Here is a 26,303-nt window from a genome sequence, read left to right on the forward strand (position 1 = left end):
ATTTACAGCTCCATCTAGAGACAGAGACAATAGCATATAATCTTCTGAAGCAATGCTATCTGATAGGACTTCGTGCAATGATGGAAACATTCTATTCCGTGCTATACAATACTGTAGCCAACAGCTACACCCACTGAACACTTGAAATGTGGCCAGCACAACTTTGAAAATAAATCTTAAATATTATTTAATTTTTTTTTAATGTTTATTTTTGAGAGAGAGACAGAGCACAAGCAGGGGAGGGGCAGAGAGAGAGAGGGAGACACAGAATCCAAAGCAGGCTCCAGGCTCTGGGCTGTCAGCACAGAGCCCGACACAGGGCTCGAACTCATAGACTGTTGAGATCATGACCTAAGCCGAAGTTGGATGCTTAACCAACTGAGCCACCCAGGCTCCCCATTACATATTATTTAAGTTTAATAAAATAAAATTTAAATTTAAGTGGCCACGTGTGGGTAATAGTTACCTTTTTAGAACAGTGGAGATCTAGGGAGAAAACTCCAACAGGAAAAAGAACTAGGGATGCCTGGGTGGCTCAGTCAGTTAGCATCCAACTCTCGGTTTTGACTCAGGTCATGAACTCACAGTTCGTGGGTTCGAGTTCCGCATCAGGCTCTACACTGACAGCACAGAACCTAGCTGGGATTCTCTCTCTGCCCCTCCCCCACTTGTTCTGTCTCTCTCAAAATAAAAAAAATAAAAAAAAAAAAAAAAAGAAAACAAGAACTAAATTATAGTCTGGTTAAAAACGGATGCCATTGAAAGTTTAGCTCTTCTACTGAATTTCCAAAAATACAGTGTGTGCATGTATCTGTAGAAGTACTCACACACATACATACCACTGTTATTATTAAGCTAAGACATATTTGACTACCACTTTCCACATGTCATAAAACCCATTTCTTTATCACACTGTGTTCTTTTTACCCTTCAAAGAGTAACAAAACCTGGGATCTTAACTACTAGAAAGGGAAATGGGGCTGATGAGTGACAAAACATGAGATCTTGGCAACAAGTGAAATATGAAGACTAGATACCCTAGTGGATTGTTTAAATTATCTTTGTTATGCTCCCCTTGGCAAAGTCAGAAGTCAGGAGATCGGTCTGACCACAAAAAGAAAAGTTTAATTCAATCCATCTGTTTAACTGCAATATCACTAACTTACAGTATCTGAAAACCACAAGAGATTTGAATCCTGATAGTAGGTAAACATTCCGTAGATAGGATTCAAAAGTTCTTTTAACAGTAAAAGAAAGAACTCCTTTGTGACACCGCCAGCATCCACTGCTTCTTCGCCATCAAAGATTACCTTAAAATAATGAAAGCAGAATTAATACTTCAGGGAACTCTTTGATGTTTTATCTTTTTTTTTAAAAGCAAACTCCTTCCAAAGTCAGGACAAAGGAAGGGATATATAACAGACAATACATTGACACAATGAACACTGCAAGGTGTATCTACTTATTAGTAACAAGGCACTTACACACAAAATTTTTCCTAAGTACTCCAAGGGATACAAAGGAAGTCAGAAGTTTACCATATGTCCATGGAAAGTTTACCATCTATTTGGGGCAGTGAGGCAAATATAAAATAATCAATTGAGAACACATTTTATTTTCAAAGAGTCAAATATACTGAGAGGTAAATGTTCTGGCACACAGAGAAAAGCAATGATTAATTTGGATAAAGGAACACTTTCTGGAAAAAATCTTTCTCAGTGGGGCTCCTGCAGTAACTGATGCTTATGGAAGTGAGGAGGGCATTCTAAGGAAGCACAGACCTGGGTTCTGTGAGAGGCTATAAACAGATCTACATGGGGCATCCTGGACCCACAATGACCATCCCAGTAACAACTGCAGCAAACCAACAAATGAGATTCATTGAGAGTTTGTTACATGCCAGCACTTAAACTCTATTAACCTAATCCTCAGAACAGTCTGATGCATAGCGATTACTATTATCATCTCCATTGTACAGGCAAGGGCTCAGACACAGACACAGAGCTAAAAATAGTATTTGAGAAAGTGTACCCTTGTGGGTGAGTTCAAGGTTGCCAAGAGCAGGACAAAAGAAAAGGTAGAGACAGATACTAGGACCCCGATTCTATGGATGCCAGCAGAAGATTTAACTCAGACATGCTACAAAGCAACAAGTGTCTCATCTGAATTACTAACTGAAAACAGGGGCAAAGGGACAACCCCCCCCCCCCCGCCTTTGCAATATCAAAAATCCAACCCATAAGTTCCAGGAAGAATTCCCAGGCAGACTGATGTTACTCATGGTATGTTCTGAAAGGGTGACAATAGCATGAAGACCATCAGTCTCTTGCCTACTGCCTTTTGGAATTTTGGAAATAGGAATGGCAATGGGTATCTGGAAATAATCTGAAGGGAAAGATAAATGATTTAAAACAACTTCATATAATTCATTAAATACTAATCAAACACCTACTATGTAACCAAGAATTGTGTTAAGCCCTGGGAATATAATAAGTGGTAACAAACATGCATAGTCCATGAGGAAAGAAAAAACAGTAATTCAATAACTTCAGGGTACTAAGAGCGCTCATGATAGGTCAACAGCTTCCCAGACAATTTCACTCCTTTTTATTCTACCTTTTTCCTTCTTTCTCTCCAATCTTTGACAACCAAAGCTAGATGCGGACTTGACAGTTTTACCTAGTTGAAGCTTTAGTTTTGCTAGTTTGCTTGTTTCTGGTAGAGTTGGAGCAGGTTCACTGAAGAGAACGGACAAAGAAAGCCCTATAATCCCTCAAGTAATCCTCTGGCATCCTTATCTGATGTTATGTTGAGATATTCTGTTTGATTTGACAAAAGGAGGTGATTAAATGATTGTAAAATGAATGAAAGACCTTAAGAATGGCTGTACTACGTAATTTTAATGATAAGACCTCTGCTGTTTCATCACCCCTGTTTAAAGAAAACCTTGGAAGTCATTTAGAGGAATAGAATGAAGGGCTCACTTTGAGAGGCTTTTTCAAATCAATGTCGGAATGAATGCTCAGCTCTCTTAGGGCATCTCCAACAAGATTGTTCCTGCGAACGTGAAGGACCAGGAAGGGGCTTCTGGCCAGCAGAGGCTCCAAGGTGAGAAGCATGAAGACATTCTGCAGGTTGGCTCCATTGACTGCCACCTGGAACATCACATCGAAGAACACAATTACTCAGTGTCCTTGTAAGTGCAGACCGCAGCCGGCTGTGCCTTTGGACCTGGGGTGGTGGCGAGCAGGCTGATTGCATCTCCGTTTTGTTATTTCTGATTTTCCAAGTTGCTCATGTTTACGAAACACACAAATCTTTCTAATCTGAACCAAAAGAAATTAAATGAAACAGCTGAAGCATATGACCCATAACCAGTTCCACGAAAATGACTGAGACCAGCTAATTAAGACTGAAATAGTCATCAGAGTACAAGAAACATGATGGAGAGTTGGTAAAAACCATGACTCTCAAAATAGCAGGAAAAGAAACCTAAGAACCACTTGTTAAATGGTTTTTATTCTTTGAAACTGTCCACTTTCTCTGGAAAACCTTTACATTGACAATAACATGGATAAGTCACTGTGAAAACAGATACTTATATACAGATACACACAGAAAGCAAGAGAAAGACAGATGGAGAGAGAGAGAGGGATGAACGGAGTAATAGATCTACTACTAACAGTAGGAAGGTAGATCTGAATTGCTAATTCACAAAATGTCTTTGTAGACTTCTCAAAATCAATTCTATTTTATAATAAAAATGTGTATTTAAAATAAATTAAATCTCTGTAACTTAAGTTTTTATTCAATAAAGAATTACCAAGCTCCATTTAATTATCACTCTGTCTCTAGCAAGGGCAGCAAACGACGGCCTGCAGACCAAATCCAGCTTGCTGCCTGTTTTTGTACAGCTCTTGAAATAACAATTTTTTTTCATTTTTAAATGACTGGAAAAAAATGAAAAAAAAGAATATTTCACATGTGAAAATTATATAAAATTCAAATTTCAGTATACAGAACATTTTATAGGCATAATGTCATGCTCATTCATTTACTTACTGTCCATCACACTTTCTGTGCTACCACACAGATAGTTGAATAGTTGAGACAGACTGTATGGCCCACAAAGACTAAAATATTTCCTATGTGGCCCTTTATGAGAAGGCTTTTCAACCCCTGATCCAGGTAAACATGCATTCATGTATATGTGTTACATCCAACATAAAATTGCTGAAAAAATTTAAATAGTTCTAAAAAGTTATAATGGCCCCTCATCTAAATACACTCTCTCCTGTTTTGTGAAAGTTACAATTGAATGCTTGGGATAAACAAAACACAGTAAGAAGAGGAAATAATTTTTTAAATATGATACCTGCATCTGTAGTTCAGCATCAGTCTGTAACATTTTGGTCTTGGCTTGGGCATCAAAGATGAAAGGGTAGGAACAAAGTGTTACAGTATCCTAGAATAAAACGTATTATTGGCAATATTACAGTGTTCCACAGAGAACAGTGCTGGATAAATATATAAGTAAATGAAAAAGGATCATTTACCTGTATTATAGATGGTCTAGCCTTCTGTATAAAGAAAAATAAAAAGTCTGTTACTTAGATTGCAAAACCTGAATTTTCTACTCCCTGCAAGTGTAAAATACAAACAACAAATCATATAACCTATCTATTTGGCCATGGAGAGAGCTAACACCATTTGAATGGCTGACTCGATTTTTGATAGAACATACCAGATGTTTTGATGGGTATAAACTGAGAAAAAAATACAAAAACAATTATAAAAAATTTTAAAGACCTTTAAAGACCATTCACTGACTCCACAATTCACAGCATTAAAAGAATTCTCTTTTATAAGAAATCTAATTCTAAAACAGGAGCTTTACAACCTTGATTTCAGAGATTAATTTTGTTGGGTAAAGTGGATGTTGCAGATTGCATTTTGTCAGCATGTTACATCTCCTTCTTACATACACATACACACACACACACACACACACACACACACACACACACACACACACAGAGTTGCTTCTCTTAGAAGAAAACAAGTATTTAGAAAGCTGTCCCTAACACAACATGTGGACTAGTGCTTGTTCTACAGAAGATATTTCATCAATATGTGAATAAATCTAAATAAAATTTTGAGCAAGGGAATAATAATAAATTTTTTAAAACCACAAATGAAGCCTATCTACAAGGTCTGTCACCATTTCGTTTACCAAGGGAAAAAAAGGAAATCTTTTTCCTGAAGGTTGTCAGGTTATATAACAAACATTATTTATTGATTTAATAGAAACAAAAACATCAACAATATATATCCTGTTGATCTGTAGCAGTATTTCTAGAACAGAAAACTGCAGTCTTATTCTCAGAGATCTGAGAGTGCTCCATTAATTTTTAAAAATTCTGTGGGTTCTTTAAAATGATATCCTTAAACAAAATTAATGAAGATGCATTCTCAACAACTTCCTTATAATAATTTTCATTTATTTTAAAGATCGCACTGGTATCATATACTTAATTGTCCAAGGGGAATGAAAAAGAAGAAAAGCAGTCTTCCTTTGTAAGTGATGCATTTGTGCCCAGGAAAAGGCCAGAACAGTCCTGGCCCGCTGCATGAAGGAAGGTTTAATAGCAGCTGAAAAGAGAATAGAGCTGAGTCATCTCAGGGCCGACAGGCCTGGGAACTCAAGCACCCAGGCCTGACAGTATGCAGTTCCTCTCCACAATGCAACTGGGGTTTGGTTTCAGTAAGACGTTTTTGCTGTTCCATTTAATCATGAGGCTCATCTGCATTTTGATTTTACAGGTTTTTATTTAATTTGTAAGATATGGTTTGGTTCTATACCTATTTAAAGGCTATTGAATAAGAAGTATATAACTAGCTCCTTTTGTGTTTGTTTGTATTTCAATGAAATAATTTAACAGCAATTTTAATTAAAATCCATCCTGTTAATTCTTTAGAACTAGGTTCCTTTAGGGATCTTGGAACATTTCCCTAGACTGAGAAACCCGAACTGGAGAGATGATTCCAGTCCAGTGAGACAAGGTATGGAATCACACATATATAATCCAGGCTAATTTCATTCTCATCCCTACATATCTAATTACTTTGTATTTAGGAACTGAAATCACTAAAATTTTAAAAAGCCCATATACCATCAAACATCACTCCACAAAATGATCTTCTAGTCTAGGTACCTGAAAAAAGTATGAGCAGCCTAAGGAAGCAGGTTTATTTTACAACTGGTGGCAATATTCAGAATTTTCTAATCTTCCTCTCAGAAGAGATTATTTAAGCATTATTTGCTTATTCTCAAGGATAAGAAAGATCTTTAACATGTGTTGGCCTATAAAAGCAAGATAAAGTTTTGAACACTTCAACTGTAAAAAGGACTGGGAGAGAAGTGACCACAGTGACTATAAAAACAGTTGCTGGCATTATGGCATCCTAGCTGTAAATACTTCAATACTGGTGTTTCTGTTAGGACAGCATAGTTATTTCAGACATCAATCAGGAGCTCTGTCTGCAGGTCCTGGCTCCACATCTCTGACTACCCTGCTGCCCCTCCCTGCAAGCCCTCCCAGGCACCTCTAGATCTACCTCTGCAGGCCTGGTCCCTCCCATCACCCTTTGCCTGACCCCTTCACCCCTGGAAGAGTCCAGTTGGGGAAGTAGGCCCATGTCTCTTCTGCAGAAGGAGAGCAGTTATAATGAGAGCGAGGTCACCATCCTCTCAGGTAGGTGGGCTGGCTGGGAAGAAACACAGAACTGCCTCAGTTAGGAACCAGAGCCAAGGCCAGAGTTAACGGTCCATAAGACCCTCCTCCTTCCAGGGGAGGACCACAGTGCCAGGTCTAAAGAAGGCAAAGGAAGAAAGGGTATTTGGTCAAAAGAAGGAGCAGACCCGTATGAAGGTCTACTTATACATCCTTGAAATCTGCTGAGAGTAGATCTTAAGCATTCTCACCACACACACACACACACACACACACACACACACACACACACAAAAGCAAACAAAATGAGTTAGGTATGTGATCGATACGTTAAGTAACTTGATCTTGGCAATCATTTCATAATGCATACCAAAAATAATCACATTGTACACTTTAAAAACATACAATTTTATTTGTCAAGTATTCATCAATAAAGGTGAGGGAAAATCCACTTATTATTCATTACCATCAATTAAAGGTAACTTAAGGGGCACCTGGGTGGCTCAGTCAGTTGAGCATCTGACTTTGGTTCAGGTCATGATCTTGTGGTTCATGAGTTCGAGCCCCACATGGGCTCACTGCTGTCAGTGTGGAGCCCACTTCAGATCCTCTATCTCCTCTTCTCTCTCTCTGCCCCTGCCCCACTCATGCTCTCTCTCTCTCTCAAAAATAAATAAAATATTTTAAAAATAATAAGGGGCACCTGGATGGCGCAGTCAGTTGGGCAACCGACTTCAGGTCATGATCTCACAGCTCGTGAGTTTGAGCCCCGTGTTGGGCTCTGTGCTGATGGCTGAGCCTGGAGCCTGCCTTGGATTCTATGTCTCCCTTTCTCTGTCCCTCCCCTGCTCACACATTGTCTGTCTGTCTGTCTCTCTCTCTCAAAAATAAACAAACATTAAAAAGTAATAATAATAATAAAACACGGGTGCCTGGTTGGCTCAGTCTATTAAGCATCCGACTTCAGGTCATGATCTCACAGTCCAGGTTCAAGCCCCACACTGGGCTCTTTGCTGACAGAGCCTGGAGCCTGCTTCAGATTCTGTGTCTCCCTCTCTTCTCTGCCTCTCCCCCGGTCACAGTCTCTCGCTCTCTCTCTCAAAAATAAACATTAAAAAAATTTTAATGAAAGTAATTTAAAAAGCATATAAATTTATGTACGAAACAGGGGTGCCTGGCTAGTTCAGTCCGTAGAGCATGTGACTCTTGATCCCAGGATCATGAGTTTAAGCCCCATGTTGGGCATGGAGCCTACTTAATTAAAAAAAAAAATTAATAAAATAAAATAAATTTACGTACAAAAAGCTTTAGCATTCTAGATTAAAACGCAAGATAGCAAGAAATTTAAACTTCAATTTCTAATAATACTATACCTTATACAATAAAAGAAAATTCCACAGAAATCACAAAAGGCCACACTATAATTTGACCTACTAATTTTCTATCTTTCTGTAATAACTACCTGTAATACTAAAGAAGAGATGAGCATCTGGTATTCAAGACCTGTATGTGCTTATCATATGTTAAGAGAAAAAACGTAAAAAAGCTGTAGGGGCATCTGGGTGGCTCAGTTGGTTAAGCATCCAACTCTGGATCTCAGCTCAGGTCATGATCTCATGGTTTATGAGATTGACCCCACATCGGACTCTGCACTGACAGCAGGGGCCTGCTTGGGATTCTGTCTCTCCCTCTTTCTACCCCTCCCCCACTTGTTCTCTCTCTCTCTCTCTCTCTCTCTCTCTCTCACTCACTCAAAATAAATAAATAAACTTAAAAAAAGTTGTAGGGGCGCCTGGGTGGCTCAGTTGGTTAAACCTCTGACTTCAGCTCAGGTCATGATATCACAGTTCATGAGTTTAGGCCCTGCACTGGGCTCTGTGCTGACAGCGCAAAGCCTGGAGCCTGCTCCAGATTCTGTGTGTGTGTGTGTCTCTCTCTCTGCCCCTCCCCTGCTCACATGCTCCCTCTTTCTCAAAGATAAATAAACATTAAAAAAAAATTAAAACAAAAAAAAATTTGTAAAAGTTGCCCACTTAAGTACCTCCATTCACAGACTTCAATCATGATAATCCAGATTTCTAACACCAGCAACTTCTTTTTCAGAGTCAAAAAGAATTAGGGTTCATTAGAAGTATTTTATTCAGCATCCAGTCACAGAAAGGGCAGATTCAAAGTCAGAAGAATTGGCTTTTATGAAACTAACTAAATTGGTGGGAAAATTGTTGAACTTCTGTGGGCCTCCATTTCCTCACCTACAAACAAAACAGCCTAAATAATTCATAAAGCTTATTTCAGCTCTTAACATTTTATTTTGCCACAACTAGCTACTTGCAAGTTGATAAAACAGAAAAGCTTCTTTTTACAATTTCTAAATTAGCATGTGAAAGCAAGAGTTCATTGCTAGCCTGCACGTTATATTTCCCATGTAAACCCATTTAGAAGATTCTAACCCATTTTTATTGAAAAGTATTTTGTTTTTTCAAGGTCAAGGTTATAATAAAAGCTTATTAAAAACACATTACTGTGTCTAGCACTGATCATCTATTATTTGACAAAGCAAATAATCTTTCTTAGTTAAATAAACCTTATACTCCTTGTTATTAGAAACCACTACTGCACTACTGACCTCCAAAAACTCTACAGGGAAAATACTGCCTCAATGTAGTGATGTAGCTGTTAAACTGGCCAGGATTCACACCAAATGTATCTGCTACACATGACTTCACTAAATATGGTGGCCAAATTATCATTCTGTTTTCTGACCTAACTCCCAATGTATACATACTCCACAGATGGGAGGTCCTAAAAAGCCTTGCACAGGTCCCAAGCCAGTCTGCAATCAAACCGAGCAGCTCTTGCAGAGCCATGGTGACAGGCAGGAATCTTCAGTCCCTTGGATGGCTCATTTAACATATATTGAGAGCTAGGTCGGGGATATGTGACATCTTCACACCCATAATCCCAAATCAGAGGTGGCCTACCAGGTTCAGGCACTGACATAAGACAACTGAAGTAAGCTAGCTACTGGAAGATGGTAATTAGCAAATGATCCTTTCCTCAATGTCAAAATCCAGTGACGGTGTGGACTGTGGCACATATAAGCCTCATCTAAAGAGCTACTATTGAACTCTAGCCAACTGGTACCATCTGGGAGGACAGGTCATGTTGCCAGATCTTCTAAGTTCCAAGAAAAACTAGAAATTCATTTTACGTATCTTGACTTTTTTATGGTAAGAGACACGTAACATAAAGTTTGCCATCTTTATCACTTTTAAGTGTACAACTCAGTAGTGTTAACTACATTCACATTATGCAGATCTCCAGAACTTTTTCATCTTGCAAAACTGAAGCTCTCTACCTATTAAACAACTCTCCATTTTCCTTCCCCCAGGTCCCAGTAACCACCAGGCTACTTTCTGCTTCTACAACTGTGACTACTTTAGATACCTTGATTTTTAAAATGTTGGCAACTAATTAAAGTTTGTACCATTCTGGCTGATCACCCATTTATGACTCCTTATTGGCCATTTATGATGTCTCAAACGCTTCAAAAGTTTCAAGAATGCAAAGCCAGCCAAAACCCTGTGACATTAACACCAAAGTCAAGGACAAATTGTACAGCTCAGATTGGGCTTTTCTTGTCCTCATTTGTACTCTGAGAAAAGACTAAAGCTTTAAGAATATGCTTTAGATGAATTCTTACCATGCCTGCTTGATGCAAGAACCACATGAGGTAGTCTTCCTGAATGTCCACAAGATTGGAAATCTCAGGAATGTAAAATGTATCATATTCAACATGCTTCACTTTAAGATTTACCTGATGAAGAACCAAATGAGGACAATTAAAACCCAAACAACTGGAAAATGGCTTTCCAAAGACTACCTCAGTAGGACATTTGAGCCTACCATCTATTCACCCCTCTCCCCACTGGATCCTCTCTATACTCACCTTATACAACTTCTCCAAGAGCTTGAGAGCTGCTGTAATATAATTGTTAAACAGTACGGGAATTAAGAATGTCTTTCTTCCTCTCAGTAGGTACACGACTGCACCTTTATAGAGGTTTACCAGCTTCATGAAATATTTTGGGCATACCTGAGACCACCAGTTATCTTTAGAAAGAAAGAAAAGACATGTTTCAGCATGTATTTTTGATCAATTATTTATGTCTTCTGCCTACTAGCTAAAAACTGATCCGGCTAAAAAATAAACATTAGTCTAAAATATAGTTTCCCAAAACTGACTTTAAAAAGAATCCATTAAAGCATTTCTGGAGAGCACAAGAACCCCCTAGAGCTTTTTTTGTAAAGCTTGATCTGCTTTTTTTTCTCAAAGACTCATTCAGAAGGCCAAGCTAAACATTCAGTTCCAAAGATCCATGTGGACAAGATGTTAAGGCACATGTTGCAGGCAGGAGCATTCAGATATCATCATCTTTGCTGCCCTCAACTCTGCCTCCACCTACATCCTGTACCAGGGATGCATAGGACGACACACTCCAGAAGCAGCAGCAGTATGGAAGCCATGCCTTCCCATCAAGAGGTTTCATTAGTTGTAAAACTACTGTTTCTGTTTCTCCCCAAACTGTGCTTTCTCATAACCAGACAAGAAGGCTAGACCATTGGTTTCTACATTGTCAGAAATAAATTCAGCCATACTGAAATACTTAAAGGATGAGATGACATGATGTCTATGATTTTTAAAAAATATTTCACCAAAAGTAAAAAGGTGGTGGTAAGGGGAACATAGAAAACAAAAAGGGCCAAATATTGATAATCGTGAATTTGTGTGAATAGGTACCTACAGAGTTTTCCACACTCTGAGATATTCTTTTAAATTTAAATTTCTTTCATTAGAAGTTAAAAACAAGTGTAAAACTAAACAACTCTGATCTCTTTGTACTGTCCTACCTGAAAAAATAAAAATTAAAATTAAAAAAAACCCTAAACGTCAGGTAAAATTCCTTCAGAGATTGCCATCTCTCTACTTCATAGCCTATTAGAACACCTGAAAAGATAGGCCACGAAGGGCTTTGGTCTTAAAAAAACAAAATTAAGGACTAACATATTACTAGTGCTTCCATTATTCTTTGTTTTTATATCTTCTGCAAAGGTAGAAGCAGTATGGAAAAGCCAGTATTCCATCCTCAGGAACACAGGTCTCTTTACTTATGGGGAGACACACTCAAGTAACATCCTAGTCCATTTGGAACACAGAAGTTACTGAGTTGCAATGAACACCTAAAAAATTTACCAGGAAAAAAAAAAGGGGAAAAACCCAGGTGACAGACTTTCTGCACTTGATTAATAAAAACATCTCAGGCGCTACTTCCATGAGACACTCTCCAATTCACTGAGGAACGGAAGGTTCTTATCTCAGCAAAGTGTCCGTAGCCTGCAAAAATCAGTGTGGACTCAACTGTCCTAAAAAAGAAAAACAGAACAAACATTTGGTAAGTCTCCACTAGGTCATTTTCTTCCTCTCCTCTTTTGGAGACCTGTGCATCACACCAAACTACTCATTTCACTCCCACCCCCTAAATTAGGTATAGGAGAAAGAGCAACAGATAGACACTAATTCTTGAGGCACTATTAACTACTAGCAAATGTAGGAGGTGAAAAAATAAAGTTAATCTAACTTTGTGAATATTTAAAAATCAAGACGAGTCTGGCATGAATCATTTCAAATAACCTAAATGATGGTTCGATTTGCTCATACTGCAAATATGGCCAGTTAGAAGACAACAGCAAAGAAAGAAAGGTTTGAATGTTAAGGATATTAAATGGCGACAAATAGATTCTCAGATCTCAGTCCACTGAGAGCCAGTGGTCACAACAATGAAATAAAAAATACAAAACCACTGGTATTGATTTTAGCAAATTCACCTAATACTTTGCTGGGGTTTGTATCCAACCGCAGAATGGCCATTGCCAGGGGAATAGTCAATGTTATGTAATACTTGGAATCCTGGAGCAGGGGAAACTCAGGTAGTATTAAATAGATTCTCATGGCTTCAACATCTGGTGGTGAACTTGACAACTGAGGAATCAGGCAACTTTCAAAGCTGTTTAAGATCTGTATGAGAGAAAAGAATACTGAGAAATTCAAACATTGCTGAGATCTAGTTACCTGATCTCTAAATTCATAAGCTATTTGATAGACTCTCAACTCCCACTCAGTCGGTATGCACAGAGAATCAACCATGAGCCAGGCACTAGTGGTGCTTAGGAGATACACCAATGGAATGAAAAGTCAAACATCTCCACCTGTGCAGACTTCTCTGGAAGGGCATTTCCTTCAAAAGATTTAAGCTAAAAAGAAAGCTCAAGGTAGGTCAAATTCCCAAAGTGAATATTGTAAAATTAAGATTTATACAAGATTTATGCCTTCTTATCTTACACTCTTTTGTTTCTCTTTAAAGTTGAATTATTGCAATACAAAAATGCATTTTTAAGAATATACTCTGAGGGCGCCTGGGTGGCTCAGTTGGTTAAGTGTCCAACTTTGGCTCAGGTCATGATCTCACAGTTCGTGGGTTCAAGTCCCCTGTCAGGCTCTGTGCTGACAGCTCAGAGCCTGGAGCCTGTTAGGATTCTATGTCTCCCTCTCTCTCTGCCCCACCCCGGCTCATTCATGTACACACACTCTCTCTCTCTCAAAAATAAATAAACATTAAAAAAAATAAAAAAGAAGAATATACTCTGCAGGAGTGCCTTGGGTGGCTCAAGTTGGTTGAGTGTCAGACTTTTGCTCAGGTTATGATCTTGTGGTTCATGAGTTTGAGCCCCATGATGGGCTCAATGCTGTCAGCCTATCAGCACAGAGCCCACTTCAGATCCTCTGTCCCCCTTTCTCTGCCCCTCCCCTATTTGTGCTCTCTCAAAAATAAACAAACATTTAAAAAAATAAAAAAAAAGAATACATTCTGCAAATGTATAGAACTTACCTGCTCTAGAATCATGGAGTGCTGGGAGCTCATTAACTTCTCAAATAACACCCTCGTTGAGTTCAGGTCAATCCCAGGGATTTTGGGACTTGTTTTAAAATGTTCATCAATTCTAAACAAAAATTTCAAACGTGTGTTAATAAAAGAAAAACAAAGCAAACACTCTGTTGGGAATTAGAAGTAGGGAGACAAAATAGTCTATCCATACCGATCAGATTTAAATTTGACCCAGCAGACAAGCTGTGTAAAAATATTACACTTTAAGGAAGCCAAACAGAATCAAGCTCTGGATGGAACCCCTTTTCCAAGATGATCTTAAAGTTTTCAAGTGTTTTTTCCCTTCAATTCAAAGTACAAGCAAGTCATCATTTCGACTTGAGATTATCTTGAAACTTATAAGCAGAGTGTTATTTCCATGATTTACTCTTGTGTGTTTGCCTTTCTCTGTAATTATGGTACACTGAACTAGATGTAGAGATGCTGTGCCTAGGTGCAAAAACATCCCCTGTGCAAACTGGCCCAATCATCAACAAATGGCAGGTAGAACAAAACTCCTTGTTTAAAGCTTTTCTCAATAAAGTGTTTTTAAAAAAATCAAATCCACAACAAATACAAAGTTAACGTCTTACACAAGGGATACAATTACATACACCTAAGGACTAATTTCACTGATACTGTTTTTAACTTCCTAGCAACTAATCGTTTTTCCTAACTTTATATAAAGTCATAGCCTTTTTGAGACTTAGAATGTCTCTTTTAAATTCCCACTCTTGAATATACCAAATCTATTAATTACAAAATAACTTCCTGTTTGCAAAATAGACTTCTGTTGATGGGTAACGGACACATCTAATAGTTTTAACACTATCTGACAGCAATGCTGTAACTCATAAAAACAGAGAGTTTCTAACATTAAAAAAACAACAACATATGCATTGAAACCTAAATGGTCAAATCAAGAGATGCCTGGGCTTTGTTTGTTGGGTCCTTTGTTGTTATTGCTCTAAAAATAGATCTACCCCAAACGCAGAAATTAATTCTGGTGTCCTATATGTAACCTTCTATATGCTTAGAGGTACTTTCTGTCACGCTATTAAGAAAAAATAAAACATTTTATCTAAATGTATTTATTCTTTGCAAAAGTGGTCTTTTACTTCAATCGGTTTCCTGTGAGGCATTGTTCATAAGCTATATAAGCAGAAATCCTGAAATAGTACAGTTGTCAGTTAAAAAAAATTAAGGCTTTACCCACCTCTCTATGGAATTCATGATCCTAAGGATGAATAACCTAACAAGTCTGGCCAAGAGCCATTCCCAACCTTCATAAAAGCTGTCCTTCTAGAACAAGGTTTCTCAACCTTGGTGCTATTGACTTTTGGGATCAAGTAATTCTTTGTTGGGTGGACAGGATTGTGAGGTGCTTAGCAGCATCCTTGGTCTTGGCCCACTAGATGCCAGTAGTATACCCCCCCCCCCCATTGCAACAACCAAAAAATGTCACCAGACATTGCCAAATGTCCTCTTAGAAGATAAATCAGCCTGGTGGAAAACCACTTCTAAAAAACCAACATCAGCACAATCCTGAAGACTTTTCCCTAAAGGAAAAAGCTAAATATTAAAGCTGAAATAAACTGGATGAGCTCATTCCAGCTGCCCCAATGATACAAACAAATGACTTGGCAATCTCTAGCTGTAACAGAAGAAAAGTTTCTGAGATGACCTCTTGCAACCCAGTTAGGGACATCATTTTTTGGTGGGAGAAGAAGTGGGATTCACATACAGAACTGAATTCTAAGTTCTTCTTGGGATTTCATTTGCCTGGTCACTGACAAAAAGGATCGAGAGATAGTCGAGAATTGGGGTCCCCAAAGATCAAAACCCATGACAAAACCCTTCTGCTGCATGAGGTTCTTCAGGGGGATACCTGCAGAAGGGATAAGGCCAAGCAAAGAAACACTATTTTCTACCTGGAAATTCAGCCCGAATAATCTCCTGGTGAACTGGGCTAGACCTAAGTCCAAGGAACTCCTGAAGCTTCCTTGGAACACCCCCTGAGCTCACTGGTTTTGAGAAAAGAAAAATCTATGGGGAAAGCAAACCAATGAAACCCAGGAGATTAAAGAATTAAGAATTTAAGAACAAATACAGTACACATGTGGGGATACCATTTCAGAAAAACCTGAGAAATCTTACTATTGATTACACCAACTCTTTCTGAGATAGTCTCTATGCTAATCTGCTGCTTTGCCAACCAGGCATGAATCAGCATTGCCCTTCCTGACACCCTCTCATTCATCATTATTAGGCATTCCAAGTTTTGCACAAATCATCATCAGTGAATTAAGGCCAACCACCATCAAAGAGAACAGAAGTCTTTCACTGCCTTTGCTGAGTAAGTATTTGCATCACATGTGGGTATTTTTTTAAGATTCTAAATCACTTACTTTTTTTCAAGAAAACTTCCATTCCAACAGGCTGCAGAAGATAATATCTGAACAACACCACTGCTCAGAAAGAAAAAGGTAGGCAAGCCTTTAATAATTACAAATAAATGGTTACTCAAGCCTCAATAATAGATTAGTCATCTATTCCAGGGTTTCATTAATAGCAGCTCTTTCTTACCCAGATGAAGCCTTGGAAAACGTACATTTGCTGTAGAGAAACATTGTGTCACATCTCAAAATAGACAAGTACTTAAGTTTTCCATAAGTCATGTTAAGATCAAAAGTACCAAAGCTACTGAAAGAACAATTCTTGTACCTGATAATGATCTCGAACAACCTTCTGCCATCAACTAAGATACTCCCCAGCTCATCTCCCAACACAAACAAAATATAATCAAAAAAGAGATGTTGAGCTGTTATCTCCCAAACACAGAAATTGTCTTTGCAAATTAATAAGTAAACAACCACTGCCTTCTATTTTGTTTCTTATCTGAGAAAGAAACTGAAAATAAGTGAAGTGAGTGTTTATTCCTATTACCTAGATAACAGAGGCTCTGGGAAAATAGCTAGTGTCTGAAGACCCAGAATGAAACTGCGTGTGAAGAGTCTTGGACCCTCTCATCTAGTATATAGAAAAGGGAAGGAATACAACAAATACATGGTTAAGGAGGGGGTTGCAATAACTTCTGGGTCAAGAATGGTCTTTAGAGATAACTTCTTCCATCCCCTCATTTTATAAATGAGAGAACTGGGAACTAGTAAACTGTCAAGGTCCCAGGGAAGCGGAATCCATCCTGCCCCTCTCATGATGAGTCTAGTCCCCTTCCCTCACCCCCACATCCTTCCAGCCTGAATTCCTCATCAGACCCACCTAAGGTTAGAGAAATTCTGAGGACCGCCATGAGCTGCTTAAGGGCATTCCCAATGATCCCGGTGCACCCCAAAGTTTAGGGCCCTGGTCATTTGCCCTACTACACTCTATGTCATAAAGAAGATATACACATTTCAGTGTACAATGTACACAGAGCATGATTCATTCATTCCCAAATATTAGATGGCAGAAAAATGAAAATACTAAGGAAAGTCAATGAAAATGTATAAAAATGTGCACAAAAAAAATTTCTCCTTTAAAATAAGCTGGATAAAAGGCATCAATCCTTTTTACTTTATTTTCTCAACTTGGCATTATATTACCATCTTGACTAATCATTCTGAATGTGAAAATGCTAGAAATTATTCAGGTTAGGTAAGCTAACATTTGTCTTACTTTTGGGATGCTTTGGGATCCACATATGAAGAAACTCTTGAGGTTAAACCATAATACTGAGCTTTTTTAACATAAAAGCCAACCCATGCCTTCATCAGTCAGGATTTTTAAGATCTGAATAAGGTAAGGTTAAGGGACACACTCTGAGAGAATGGGGGCAAAAATTATTATGTTATCTGGGGCTAAGGACACCAAATCCTCAAGAAATACGTGCCAGAAAAACAAAAACAATAAAAAGATTCCCTAAAATGTAAAACTCCATTCATAACCTCAATACGGAAGTAGGGGAAATTACTGAGCTAAAAGATTCCAACGTACTCTGGAAAAATGAAAATGAAAACAAGCAGCCACATACTTGATTGTATTTGCATTGTTGTGTTCTGAGAGTTTTTGTCTCCAAACTGCTATGGTTTCATCATTTATTAGACTGGTGTAATGTGCTTGGTTCATCGTCCTAAAGTCAACAGCAGGGGAAGAATTCTGGAGGATTAAATATAACAGTAAAAAAAGAGAAATTATGTAGGTTGGATCTTTTCTCTTTCTCCTCATATATTCTCAGTCTTGTGTTCACAGGAGCTGGGGTGTGCTGCCCACACCCCCCTCTACACTCCCTGAGCTGCTGAGAGCGTAAGCTCCCAACAGCTCCCAGCTGGGCTACACTCCGAGAACTGCCCTTGGCCACTGCTTCATCCCTCTAATGTCCAGGGGCAGGTAGAGGTGTAGTATAAAGGCTTAGCCTCCTTGCCTCCACTCAGGACTGGCTGAAGAGCCATCCTGACTTCAGAGCTCCCGAGGAGACTGGCTTAGGCCTCTGTTACACAGATCCACAGTCTCTCCCTGCAGGCCCAGGGCTGCCTCCTTCATCCCTAAATAGATGCCTTCCTACCACACTCCCTGAAAGACTGTTTAAACATAAATCTCAGTCTCACAGCCTGTTTCCCAGAGAAACAAACCCAATAGGGCCTTTCCACACTTCTTTCCCCTCTGCTTTGGATCACTGTAACATCAAGGCTTTTAAGGTATTGATCATTTGCCATAACTAGTCACACAACTCCAACAAAATATATTATTAAAAAGTTCAGTTATAATCTATATTGCAAATAATCTATGAAAACGTAATGACTCTTAATTTCTTGTTCCAGGTATATAGTTATACATTTGTAAGGAAGGTGCCAAAAAGGACATGTCAATAATGGCCTCGACAATTCCAAATGCTACAAGCATTATACATCCTTTCTTCAGTGAGATTTTAAAAAATATAAGCACTTTTGTTTTCTATAATTTATCTTATTCAACTGATATTACCCAAAACCTATTCTTGATCTAGAACTAAGAAAAAGTTGAAAGTGCTTTATACCCTCCATAACTGTCACTAGAAAAGAGGGAAAAGGTTATATTAAACCATTCATCCATCAATTCATAACATGATTATTTTTTCCTCCTTTGTACCTACACATGAAAATACAACTTCCAAAGTAAATTTTCTTTGTTACTTCCCCCATAGTTGTAAGATATTATATAATAAGGGGAAAGGAGAAAGGCATATAACAAATCACACGTTTGACAATGTTTTTGATCATCTGGGTCTTGATAATTATTTTATTAAAATGGCCACAGACATCTAAGAGAGAACAAATTCATCTTGAATGACACAGAGAAAAATCATAAGACAAAGTAGACACTTGAACACACACATGCAAGACTGCCTCTTCACCCTAGTCTTAAAACCACTGGTGTTATCTAAATTTTAATTACTTTCCTCATTTACAGTGGTGGCTGAACAGAGACTCTAACATATACTTACAATAAAACATTTCACGTGGAACTACTTTCTCATTCTTCATCGCATGTCCAATAAACTACAGATGTCCTGAATGAAGTATAATCTCAGAATCACTTAAAGACTCAAGAAAAGGATATGAATTTTCTGTGCCTTCTAATTATATGTAGGCCAAAAAGAAAAAACAAACTGACCTAGCATCAACTTTTCTCAACTTTGGATCATGAGAGCCTTCAAAATCTTGATGGCCAAGTCACACTCTAGACCAATTAAATCAGAATCTCTAGAGGCATCAGTGTTTTTTAAAAGGCCCCTAGCTGATATCAATGGGCAACCAAGGTTGAGAATAACTGTTGGGAAAGAGAGAATTATGTCACCTACAGGTGCACATGCACCCTAACATCCCAACATTCCTTATTCAATCCTATCCAGTGAACAACAAGAAAGGAAAAAAAGGGGCTATGGTTTGCATTCACCAAATTTCCAAGACGTGGAATCAAAGGTAGTAAAACAGTATCTATACCCAACTCCTCCCCTTCCTTCTTCCACCTCAGACCTAGCATTCACTGAATAAGCTGTGTTTATAGAAATGGAGGCCGTCACTACACAGATGCTTTTCTCTTAGGTCTTTTAAGTGATTCTTCAAGTGTGATGGTAACAGGGCAAACATATGATTTTATCAGTCTCTGTATCTAAACAAACATCTATGCTCAAGTAGAAGTGCACAGGCTTCAGTTTTAAAGAGAAAGAGCAACACCTTCCTAAATAATAGTCTATCTTTAGTTTCTTTTTTCTTTGTTATCTTACATTTTTAATGCATACCACTCTTACCAGTGGTTTAACCTTTAATCTGCCCTATTTCTTTAACCTTACACTATTTTAGATTCTTTTCATCAATGTTTTGTTTTCCAGTCCCAACAGTGTTAAGTACAATAAATTTTAAATCCAACTACTTAGATCAGGTACTGTATTTATAAAAGTAGTAAAACTAAGTTTTTATGTTAACTTTCACAGGAAAATTAAAGTTGGACAATTTTATTCAAGTCAATTCCTAGGGAAATGAATACTTCAAACTCTAATACTTATGGACAAAAAATTATTATCCTGCAGAGATTTAGTGCTTTTCATATTTCACTTTACTCGCATTTTGAAGAAACAAAAAAGCATCTCAGTTTTCCAAGATTTCTCTGTGAAGCACTGAAGCCAGGTCTAAAATAGGTCTAACACAGCAGTTCCAAATCACCCCAGATGGTAGCACTAAACAGAACCTTCTCCAGGCTCCTGACCTGCAAAATATCTAATTGTCCACTTCCACCGTCCAACCTGAAGCCACAGACTCCAGCACAACCTCTTCTACCACATCATAGAATTATACTGACTAGATTTAAAGATGGCAAAGTATCAGTCGAATGGGGAGAATTTCCAGGACTCATAGGGCCCTTGTCTCCACAGCTCCTCTTTTCCTCCCAACCAATTCTGATTCCTCTGTCATCACTAGTAACCCTTCCCTGCTCTTCCATGAGAGGATAAGAATCAATGCACGATACATGGTTGGTCCTCCATACATGCTTCCTGAATAAAAGCGGGTGGGCGAGGAAGAAGAGAGGAGAGAAAGCACAAAAATAAGGAAGGGAGTGCAGGGCAGGAAACAAATCTGTGCCCCTGGTTTCAGAATGACTTCCTTTGTCCAAGAAGAACAGAATCAATTAAAAGCTCTGTCATAGATACTGCACCACTTTCTCTTCTCCCTTCAACCCTGAAAAGATACTGGAATGTCATTCTTCCTGACTTACCCACTACAGTGACATTGGAGACAATCTGAAAGTTTAGTGTGGTGCTGTGAGCAAATGATAAATGATAAAGGATATCTGAATACTGTATCATCTCTTTTATATTTTGCATATACTCAATCACATCAAACACACCCACTAAATTTTCAAATACCTAGCATTTGTTGCTACTTAACAGGGAAGAAATGGAAAGTCAAATAATAACAAAGTTATTACAAACTCTCTGGGCCTCCTTAAATATCTTTTGGAATACAGACATAAACAAATAATTTTAAATTATAAATCAGAATCCTACGATTAAAATACCAGGAAAGTTATTGGTACTTCACAGAAGCAAAATAGAGAGAATGTCTTCAAGTTCTAGTTGGCTTACCTTAATAAGATAAAATTGTTAGAAACAAAGAGTAACATTGCTCTCATGTAATTGTTTATAACAATAAATATTGGTTCACCATTATTCCATCCCCAAAGAAGAGTGAAAAGAAATTTTACCTCATATTTGGAGCAAAGTACGAAAGTTTGGTCTCCTCCAGAGAAGATCTGCTTAACAATATGATATTTAAAGCGATCTGTCAAAAAAAATTTTCAACAGCACATTTTTCAGTAATTAAGCTTTTTCCATGATCCCCTTTTCTAATATTCCAAAATACGCTTCAGACTAGTTTCCTATCCATTTTATTTATATCAGAGAAGAAACCTTCTCGCCTGGCTCTCTGCCCAAAACTGTTTCTACTTCGATTAAAAATAAATGTATAAAATGGTATCCCCCACTCCAACCCTACCTCCACCCCCTCCCTAACTGCCAGCTAATCCTGACCTTGTTTCTATTTTTTCATTCTCATCTTTCATGCCACTGACCTGAAATTTTAAATAGTCACTACTATCAACGGTAACATGCCTAAGAAATAATCCAACATCAGAGTGTGGTGGTCTCTAGCCCCTTCAGGATGAAGCTTGTCATGTAAGGACCTCCATTTCCTACTCCCTGCTTTATCTTCCATCACACCATATCCACGGTGACTTTCCAATACCACCACATTGCTTTCATTGCTAACAGACCACACTATTCCCTACCTCCACATCTTTTCCTTCCACCACCACCCCCCGTGCACACTGTACTCTCCATGATGGTGCCTCCTAGGGCGAAGTTGCAACGGTGCTCCTGGAATTGTGTGATTCCGTGGTACTCACCACTGCCCACTCCCTCACAGTCCTCTACCTGGCTAACTCCAAATCATCCTTTAAGACACAGCTCAAACTTCCTCTAACCGGAATACTCCTTGATGCCTTCCTCTGTGCTCCCACATTACCATGAAGGTTCCTAAAACCACAGCATTTACATAATGAATTGAAATTTACCTACTTAACGTTATAAAATCATCCTGGCAAACATCCAAACACAAATTTATGATCACATAAATTAGGTCGTAATGAAACTTTAAGAATTTGTGGTTCCAAATTAATTGATACAACACTTGAGTTTTTAAAATTGGTATATTTCTTAAACACATGCATTCCTAGCATGACTACAATGCCTTGGGGTAAAAGAAATTCTCAAATGACAGAGAAGAGGACAACTAGCCATTCCTTCACTGTGGGGAACATCATCAAAACCAAATTTTGTTTATTTTATATTGTAAGTTCCACTACATTTTTAGATGCTCATATATTCATTCCATACATCTTGACTGACTGAGAAGTCTGTGCCAGGCCTTGTGCTATATGTCAGATTTACAAAGAGGAAAAGACTCAGTCCTTGCACTGAAGTTATAAACCAGCAGAAAACTTATGGTTATTATTGTTTAAAAAGAAAATCCTAATCGGGGCACTTGGATGGCTCCACCGGTTAAGCGTCCAACTCTTAATTTCAGCCCAGGTCATGATCTCACAGTTTTTAAGACTGAGCTCCGCACTGGGCTCTGTACTGACAGCATGGAGCCTACTTGGGATCCTCTCTCTCTCCCTCTCTCTCTACCCTTTCACTGCTTGCTCTCTCTCAAAATAAATAAAAATAAACATTTTTTAAAAATCCTAATCAAGCCATAAGTCACTTTATAGTCTTCAAAATCAAAGTTATTATTAAATCACACTTCTTTTTAATGGCTCTCCGGCTCCATGTCAGCCCCTGGATTTATTATTTCAAGCCACTCATATAGAGTGACTGCCTTATTTGGATTTCCAATGAAATGGATGTTATGTTATTTAACTTATTTTTTTAAGGGAAGAAAAAAAATGGCATAAAAAGAAATCATGTCATGATGTTATGACCAGAGTAGCAAAAGTAAAGGTAACACAGCACAAGCATAAAGAGCACAGGCTTTAGAATGAGGCAGACCTGGGTTTAATTCCTGTCCCCAGAATCTATGTAATCTTGGGCAAGTTACTTAACCTCCTTAAGACTCAATTTCCTCATCTCCAACATAGGAATCATAACCACCAATTCTTAAGGTTGTTTTTGGTGCTTAGCTTAAGTAATGGAGCTTGGTTAAGCATTCAATAAACATTAACTTTCATTATCAGCAATGATAATAAATAAAATTTATACACCACCACCAAGGTCTTTAGGGCCAAAGTAACATTTTTTGCTTGATCTCAATCAAGATCTCTAGGATCTTAATTATAAGGCCTCATGCATAGTAACTACTCAAGTATTTGTTGATCAATGTTAAAATAATATATCTCATATTTATTTCCTCCAAAAGACTTCAAGGTAAAAAACAGATATGTGTTCTATAAAAATTTTTTATCACTTAAAATACCATTAAATTCCAATGAAAATCACTCTTACCAGCTCTGGCTGAAAGCTGGCCACTATGGGCAGCCCAGTAACCTTTCACAGGGGATGGGCACTTAACGTTACAAGTGTGTCCCGTTCCCAATTGACCTCTTGCTCCACAACCGAATGCATAGATGAGTCCAGAAGAAGGCACGAAGGCTAGAGTGTGTTGTCTGGGGAAAAATAATTTAAAATAACTTACCAGCATAGTTTCTACTAATAGGGACATACACTCAGACTCTTTTAACCACCACATATGAGCACAGCAATACCTAGGGATGCCCCTAAGAAATCCTACCCCACATTTACATGTGACTGTTTGCAAGCAAGCAGCAGCTGGCTCTCCATAATGCTGCCCTTCTCTGAGACTCTAGGCAACAAGAAGGATGGGCAAGACTTAGAAAAGGCTGCATGGCCTGCTGTATTTGGCCTGTGGGATGACAGAGAAGAAGCAGGGTGGACCAGGCAAAATTTCCAAGAAGTTCTTTGAGGCTCTCTCACTTTCCCTTCTTCATGTCTTCCCCCCTATCCTACCAGTCTTTATCCCAGAAGAAACCTAATGTCCCCAACTTGATCCACTCATCTCAAACCCATCCTTGTCACACACTGCTCAGATTAGACTCTCTCCAAACTTTCCCCATAGGTGTGTATGCAGTTAAGATCTCTTAAGATACTGATCCATATGCTTGGTCACGACAAAGACAAAATTCATTTCTGGGTCTTAATAGACACTAGGAAGCTCTGAGGAGCACTCACCGGCCACAAGCAATCTGCGTTACTTCACTGCCCATCAGCTCCAGAACTCTTCTTGGATTAACCTCATCGTTCATGGAATCATGTCCAAGTTGCCCACAGGAACCAGCACCAAAGGTAAACACACCTCCACTCTAACAAGGGACAAATACCACATGACTGCACTGTATCTCTGAGTTTGAGTACACTCCTCTAAAAATCTCTGTATGCAAAATTCTTATCACAGCAGTCTGTACAAGAACACTACACTCACATGATCCTTCACCCAAATCACATCTTTAGTATGTTCATTAAATAAAAAATAATAATAATAAAGGAAATTAAAACTATATCTTTATGGAACAAAGACAGCACTGCTCAAGGGAATAGGCGCCATCTTTAAATTTCAAAAGTTGTTTAAAAGTACAATGATGTGTTCGGAAGCAAACAAAATAAGGAGAAACAGAGGTAGGTGACATGGCATGATTTTGCACAATCATTCGTATATAATAAATTAAATGCTCCACAAACTCCTTGGTGAGTGAGCTACTTTATTCCCTGCTGTACTTGAATAAATGCTAAGACATTTTACTAAAGTGAATCTATAACAGTATTTGTTCAATGTAAAAATACATTTTCATTCTCTCTAGATATAACTGTTTTAGAAGAAATAAGTTGATAATTTTAAAACATTAAGTACATTGCTCTTTATTTTTCACATATTTAATTGTTTTACAGGAACAAAAAATGTTGCTATATATTTTAAGATTATATTGAACTATTTTTAAACACCATCACTATGCTAAAAAATGCTATCAAAAATAATCAAGTAATAATAATCATCTGTGTCATATCTAGCACCAAAGAAAGCATCACAGAACAAACCAGAACGCTCTGAGTCCCTTACTTTTGTGAGGACTGCTGTGTGTTCTTCTCCACAACTAATATAGACGACTTTTTGGGTTCGTAAGAGTTTCACGTGGCAAGGAGACTCTCGATCTAAAATAAGAGAAAAATGAGAATGTCACTACCATTTTGTCTTTGAGATGAAATATCAAACACAGCTATCTTGACATGAATTTTGGGTCCCCCTGGATTCCTGACTCACATATTCTCCTTTCTGCCTACACATCCACTGGAATGTCTAGCAGATACCATGTTTTTTTAGGGTTATTTATTTATTTTTGAGGGGATAAGGGGCAGAGAGAAAGAGGGAGAGAGAGAGAATCTCAAGCAGGCTCTGCACTACCAGCATGAAGCCCGATGTGAGGCTTGATCTCAAGAACCATGAGATCATGACCTGAGCCGAAATCAAGAGTCTAACACTTGACTGAGCCACCCAGGCATCCCAGACATCTCGTTTTTAATACATCTAAAACCTAACTCATGGTTTCCCCACACTTTCCAACTCTGCCCACTCTCACCGCATGCACCACACACACACACACACACACACACACACACACACACACACACACATGCACACACGCGCACGCACACACAGTTTTCCTCATTCCATAAATGGTACCTTTATCTTTCTAGTTCTCTTTTTATTTCAAACCACACACCCAACAATGTGAAAAACTAACTGGCTCCGCCTTCAAAGTATATTAAAATCCAACTTTATTCCCGCTGTCTCCAAACTGGTCTTCTAGCCTCCCCTGGACCCGTGATAGCCAAAGTGAAATTAGATCACTCTTCTCCTCAAAACCTCCAGTGTCTTCCCCTTTCACTGAGGGAAGCCAAAATCTTTCCTTTGCCTTATAGGGCCCTGAGTCACTGGGCCTATACTGCGTCTCTGATCTCCAGTTCTGCTACTCTTCTCCCCTCTCA

The 26,303-nt window shown here is 38.4% G+C and overlaps 1 protein-coding gene across 3 annotated transcripts in view; it reads right to left on the reverse strand.

Annotated features, from left to right (window-relative positions):
* The window catches only part of HERC3 (HECT and RLD domain containing E3 ubiquitin protein ligase 3), a 110,711-nt gene that overhangs the window by 27,115 nt on the left and 57,293 nt on the right, over positions 1-26,303 (reverse strand). For all 3 annotated transcript variants that reach the window (XM_042935918.1, XM_042935916.1, XM_042935917.1), the window contains 14 exons: positions 25,378-25,469; positions 24,495-24,625; positions 23,751-23,911; positions 21,455-21,531; positions 17,748-17,872; positions 16,126-16,185; positions 13,682-13,793; positions 12,621-12,810; positions 10,684-10,847; positions 10,438-10,551; positions 4,557-4,580; positions 4,376-4,465; positions 2,985-3,155; positions 1,167-1,310 (listed from right to left, as the gene is read on the reverse strand). In XM_042935918.1, coding sequence (XP_042791852.1) covers positions 1,167-1,310; positions 2,985-3,155; positions 4,376-4,465; positions 4,557-4,580; positions 10,438-10,551; positions 10,684-10,847; positions 12,621-12,810; positions 13,682-13,793; positions 16,126-16,185; positions 17,748-17,872; positions 21,455-21,531; positions 23,751-23,911; positions 24,495-24,625; positions 25,378-25,469 — 1,655 coding nt within the window. The remainder of the gene's footprint in view (positions 1-1,166; positions 1,311-2,984; positions 3,156-4,375; positions 4,466-4,556; positions 4,581-10,437; positions 10,552-10,683; positions 10,848-12,620; positions 12,811-13,681; positions 13,794-16,125; positions 16,186-17,747; positions 17,873-21,454; positions 21,532-23,750; positions 23,912-24,494; positions 24,626-25,377; positions 25,470-26,303) is intronic.

This window comes from Panthera leo, chromosome B1 (genome assembly GCF_018350215.1).
Source record: "Panthera leo isolate Ple1 chromosome B1, P.leo_Ple1_pat1.1, whole genome shotgun sequence".
NCBI lineage: Eukaryota > Metazoa > Chordata > Mammalia > Carnivora > Felidae > Panthera > Panthera leo.